The 5,770-nt window shown below is 45.3% G+C and overlaps 1 protein-coding gene across 1 annotated transcript; it reads left to right on the top strand.

Moving 5' to 3' along the window:
- The first annotated feature begins 1,164 nt into the window (after nt 1-1,164).
- Nucleotides 1,165-5,163, top strand: LOC125852721 (cold shock domain-containing protein 4-like). The gene is made up of 2 exons (XM_049532425.1): nt 1,165-1,717; nt 4,931-5,163. Exons 1-2 carry the CDS (start codon nt 1,165-1,167, stop codon nt 5,161-5,163), a joined length of 786 nt encoding a protein of 261 aa, XP_049388382.1.
- The last annotated feature ends 607 nt before the right edge of the window (nt 5,164-5,770 follow it).

Consider the following 5,770-nt stretch of genomic DNA (forward strand, 5'->3'; position numbering starts at 1 on the left):
AATGATTGGGTTTTAGGCTGACTTGTCTAGGTGGAATACGACGAGTGCCATCACATCCATTTTTGGGTCTTGACAAAAATGGTATCAGAGCCCCAGGTTCATAGGTCTCATCGTGCGTGGTTACCTTCTTTAGTACTAAGCTATTGTATACTCTTTTGATAGGTGACGAGCACTAGAGCGACTGTTACTGGTGGTAGAGGGGAGGCACTTCCCGCGGCAGTTGTTGAGGCCCCAGCTAGGGGTAGGGGTAGAGCCCGAGCTAGAGGTCGTGCTCGTGGAACGATACTAGCCAGAGGTCGTGGCCGTGGAGCAGCACCAGTGAGAGGTCGTACTAGAGAGGCCTCTCCTGAGCCTCAAATTGATGACAGAGAGGACCAGGTTCCTCCAGAGCCTACAGTCACACCTTTGCTTCAGGATACATTATTGAGGGTGTTAAGTGTGCTTGAGAGCTTTACTCAGGGTGGTGGTGCGACCACTACACCACAAGACTCTCAGACTAGAGAGGGGGCTCAGACCCAAGAGCAGCAGGAAGCTCCAGTTATGCATGATGCGGTGGGGCAGCCACCAAAGGATCCCATGGTTGAGAATGATCTTGCACCAGCAATTGGGGGTCAAGGTGCACCATTGGTTGTTCTGACAGAGGATGAGCAGCGTAGGTATGAGAAATTTCGAAAGATAGACCCACCTTAGTTTCAGGGTGGGAAGAGTGAGGACGCTCATGAGTTTCTGACTACATGCCGAGAGTTGCTAGGGATTGTTGGATTAGCTGAGTCACATGGGGTTCGGTATGCTACACTCCAGCTTCGTCGGCCAGCGAGAGAGTGGTGGAGAACTTATTCGGGGGCTTTGCCAGTTGGATCTCCTCCAGTGACTTGGGAGAGGTTTTCCAGTGCCTTTCATGACCGTTTTATCCCTTGGAGCGTGAGAGAGGAGAGTCGTTTGAGGTTTGAGAATCTGAGACAGGACAACTTATCAGTTACAGAGTATGAGGCCCGTTTTTGCCAGTTGTCTAGGCATGCTTTGGCCATTATTCCAGACGAGACAGAGAGGATCCGTAGATTCGTGAGGGGGTTGACTTTCTCTATCAGATCGGCTGTGTTTAGAGCATCTAGAGAGGGGGCTTCCTTCCAGTCCATTGTGAGTGCCGCTAAAGAGGCGGAATTGATGGAAAGAGAAGAGTTTGGGGACCCTAAGAGAGTCCGTACAGCAGGTCAGTTTCATGGTGCCTCATCTGGAGGCAGGGGATCACACAGAGGGAGTGGTTCCTTTCAGCAGCGAGGACCCGTTCATGCATCTATGCCGACATCCGAGGGTGGTCAGATACCTCGGGGTTCTTATAGCGTGGGTCACGATTCACAGCAGCGACCTATGGGGCGAGGCAATTATAGTGGGCTTTCAGGGTCCGTACAGCAGTTTCTGGGACAGAGATTTTGCTTTTCTTGTGGAGATCCCGATCACCTGATGCGACAGTGTACTTCCCAGAGGGGTCGTGGAGGGTCCCAACCTAATTCTTTATTTCAGGCTAGACCACCGATACAACAGGGTAGAGGCCGAGGCAGAGTTCAGTCGGGTAGAGGCGGTAAAGCTTCTAGTAGTGGTTCTGCAGCTCAGCAGAATGGGGGTAGATTTACCATCAAGGTTGGATGTGGCCGAGGGGGCCACTGTTATGCTTTTCCAGGAAGACCCGAAGCGGAGACTTCTGATGCTATTATTACAGGTATCATCCCAGTATGCCATCGATCTGCGTCTGTATTGTTTGATCCAGGGTCTACATTCTCTTATGTGTCCACCTATTTTGCTGCTGAATTTGATATGATATGTGATAGCATGACTGTACCTATTCGTGTTTCTACACTCGTGGGTGAACCCTTAGTGGTGGATCGAGTGTATCGATCTTGTCTTGTTTCTCTAGCGGGGTATGACACTTGGGTAGATTTAATCATTCTAGGGATGGTAGACTTTGATGTTATCTTGGGTATGAATTGGCTTTCTACTTATCATGCTGTCCTTGATTGTAATGCTAAGACTGTGACTTTAGCAATGCCTGGTGTTCCGAGGGTTGAGTGGAAGGGTGCTAATGGCTCTTATCCTAGCAAGGTCATTTCTTTTATCCGTGCTCAGAGATTGGTGGAGAGAGGGTGTTTGTCTTACTTAGCTTTTATTCGGGACACCAGCGTTGAACCACCTTCCATAGATTCTATTCCCGTGGTTCAGGAGTTTCTCGATGTATTCCCTTCTGATCTTCCAGGTGATCCTCTCGATAGGGATATTGATTTTGCTATTGACTTGGAGCCGAGCACTAAGCCTATTTCTATTCCTCCCTACCGTATGGCTCCAGCAGAGTTGAAAGAGTTGAAGGATCAGTTGCAGGATTTATTGAGTAAGGGGTTTATTCGCCCTAGTGTGTCACCTTGGGGTGCCCCTGTTTTGTTTGTGAAGAAGAAGGATGGGACTATGAGGATGTGTATTGATTATAGACAGTTAAACAAGGTAACAGTGAAAAATAAGTATCCTTTTCCGCGTATTGATGACTTGTTTGATCAGCTACAGGGGGCATCTTTGTTCTCTAAGATCGATTTGAGGTCTGGGTATCATCAGTTGAAGATTAGGGCATCAGATATCCCCAAGAAAGCTTTTCAGACTCGGTATGGGCATTATGAGTTCTTAGTGATGTCCTTTGGGTTGACTAATGCCCCTGCAGCTTTTATGGAGTTGATGAACGGGGTGTTTCGACCATACATTGATTCTTTTGTGATTGTCTTCATCAATGACATTTTGGTTTACTCCAGGACCGAGGATGACCATGTCCGACACTTGAGAATTGTACTTCAGAGATTGAGGGAAGAGAAGTTGTATGCCAAATTCTCAAAGTGTGAGTTCTGGCTTAATTCTGTGGCATTCTTGGGACACATGGTGTCCAAGGAGTGTATTAGAGTAGATCCGGCCAAGATTGAGGCAGTTAGAGGCTGGACGCGACCTACTTCTCCTACCGAGATTAGGAGTTTTGTGGGATTGGCAGGTTATTATCGATGATTTGTTCAGAGTTTCTCTACTATTGCAGCTCCATTGACTAGATTGACTCGACAGGGTGTGGGTTTTCAGTGGTCTGATGAGTGTGAGGAGAGTTTTCAATAGCTCAAGACTTTGTTGACTTCGGCTCCTGTGTTGACTCTACCTGAGGAGGGTGTAGACTTTATTGTGTATTGTGATGCTTCAGGAGTCGGATTGGGTGGTGTATTGATGCAGAAGGGGAAAGTGATTGCTTATGCTTCTAGGCAATTGAAGTCCCATGAGAAGAACTACCCTACTCATGGTTTGGAGTTGGCGGCTGTAGTATTTGTCCTTAAGTTATGGCGTCATTATTTGTATGGGGTGCATTGTGAGATCTTCACTGATCATCGGAGTCTTCAGTATATCTTTAGTTAGAGAGATCTGAACTTGAGGCAGCGTAGGTGGCTTGAGTTGTTGAAGGACTATGATGTGACCATTCTATATCATCCGGGAAAGGCCAATGTTGTTGCCGATGCTCTGAGTAGGAAGACTCCTAGTATGGGAAGTCTTGCAGCACTTAGTATTGAGGAGAGACCATTGGCTAGAGATGTTCAGATGTTAGTTAATAGTCTTGTCCGATTGCAGATCTTAGAGGAGAGTGATGGGATGATTGCTTTTATTGAGGCTCGGTCTTCTTTAGTCGAGCAGATTCGTGCGCACCAGTTTGATGATGAGAAGTTATGTCTCATTCGAGACAGAGTATTGAGAGGGGAAGCCAAGGAGGCTTTCCTTGATTCTGACGGTGTCTTGAGGATCGGAGGCAGGATTTGTGTGCCCAAGACGGGCGAGTTGACTAGACTGATTCTTGAAGAGGCCCATTGTTCCCGATATTCTATCCATCCGGGAGCAGGGAAGATGTATCATGATCTAAGTCAGCATTACTGGTGGTGTGGGATGAAGAGAGATATTTCAGACTTTGTTTCTAGGTGTTTGACTTGCCAACAGGTCAAGTGTGAGCACCAACGTCCCGGGGGTGTATCTCAGAGGATGCCTATTCCTACTTGGAAGTGGGAGCGGATCACTATGGACTTTGTTATGGGTTTGCCTACCACAGTGGGTGGTTATGACTCCATTTGGGTTGTTGTTGACAGGCTGACCAAATCTGCCCACTTCATTTCGGTTCGGGTGAAATATACGGCAGAGAAGTTAGCCGAGCTATATATCAGTCAGATTGTGCGACTACATGGGGTTCCTGTTTCTATTATATCAGATCGAGGTTCACTATTTACTTCTCACTTCTGGAAGGCATTACAACATGGTTTGGGTACTCAGTTAGATATGAGTACAGCCTTTCACCCTCAGACAGATGGTCAGTCCGAGCGAACGATTCAGGTGTTGGAGGACATGCTCCGAGCATGTGTGATCGATTTTGGTGCTAGATGGGATCGACATTTACCCTTAGTAGAGTTTGCCTACAATAACAGTTATCACTCTAGTATTCAGATGGCCCCATTTGAGGCGTTGTATGGTCGACGATGTAGGTCTCCGATCGGTTGGTTTGATTCGGCAGAAATGGACTCTTGGGATACTGACTTGCTTAGAGATGCAATGGAGCAAGTTCGTATGATTCAGTATAGACTGTTGACAGCCCAGAGTCGACAGAAGAGTTATGCAGACCGGAGAGTTAGAGCCTTAGTATTTATGGAGGGCGATCATGTTTGGCTTAGAGTGTCACCTATGAAAGGTGTGATGCGGTTCGGCAAGAAGGGCAAGCTTAGCCCTAGATTCATTGGACCTTTTGAGATTTTGAGTCAAGTGGGAGAGGTGGCCTATAAGTTAGCCTTGCCACCTAGTTTGTCGGCAGTTCATCCTGTTTTCCATGTCTCTATGCTTCGGAAGTATATTCCGGATGAGTCACATGTGCTTTCACTCGATTCAGTGGAGTTGGGTCCAGACTTGACATTTGAAGAGGAACCTATAGCTATATTGGACAGGCAGGTTCGAAAGCTTAGGACCAAGGAGATTGCTTCAGTGAAGGTGCAATGGAAGCACCGATCAGTTGGAGAGGCAACTTGGGAGACAGAGTCTGATATGCGTGCCAGATATCCTCAGCTTTTTGAAGCTTCAGGTACTTTCTTTCACCTTATGTTCGAGGACAAACATAATTTTTAGTGGTGGATAATGTAATGACCCGGACCCGAAAGGTTATTATTGATAATTTTGAATAGTCATTTATCTATAGTTAATTAAGTTGCGAGTAATTTGTTTATTATTAAAAAAATAATGGACCAAATCTGAAATATTAAAATAGGTGAATAGGAATGTTATTTTTAATGCATAAAGTAATTTAGAAAAGAAAATAAAGAGTAGCGGAAAGAAAACTGACCTGTGGCGGCGTCAACCAACGAGTGCAGGTATGTGGTTCTCATAAATGGAAAATTGTTGATTTATTCCTGCATGCACTCAATATTATAAATATATATATGTAGGAATGTTAGTATATGATGGGTAGAAAGAGAAAGAGGAATTGAATTAAGGTCATGAAATTAATTGAGTTATCTACTTTAGGATTATTAGTTATTTTATAATTATTTGGTTGCTGTAAAATTCCAATCATGGGCAATGATTGCCTGGGGATATGATCTAATATACATTAGAAAATTTGGATGCAGACTAGTAGGTCTGCGAATTATTTTTATTATTATTTTTTTTCGTAAACTACCGATCTCAGATTTGTCTCTTACTTTATTCTCTTATTGTTACATTCCAATTTAGGTTT

The sequence above is a fragment of the Solanum stenotomum genome, unplaced genomic scaffold (assembly GCF_019186545.1).
Source record: "Solanum stenotomum isolate F172 unplaced genomic scaffold, ASM1918654v1 scaffold4373, whole genome shotgun sequence".
NCBI lineage: Eukaryota > Viridiplantae > Streptophyta > Magnoliopsida > Solanales > Solanaceae > Solanum > Solanum stenotomum.

Excerpts from the sequence above, each read along its gene's own strand:
- LOC125852721 (XM_049532425.1), top strand. The coding sequence starts at position 1,165 with ATGGAAAGAGAAGAGTTTGGGGACCCTAAGAGAGTCCGTACAGCAGGT. Across the intron at positions 1,718-4,930 it reads TTCTGATGCTATTATTACAG|TGGAGTTGGGTCCAGACTTG; the intron begins GTATCATCCCAG and ends CACTCGATTCAG.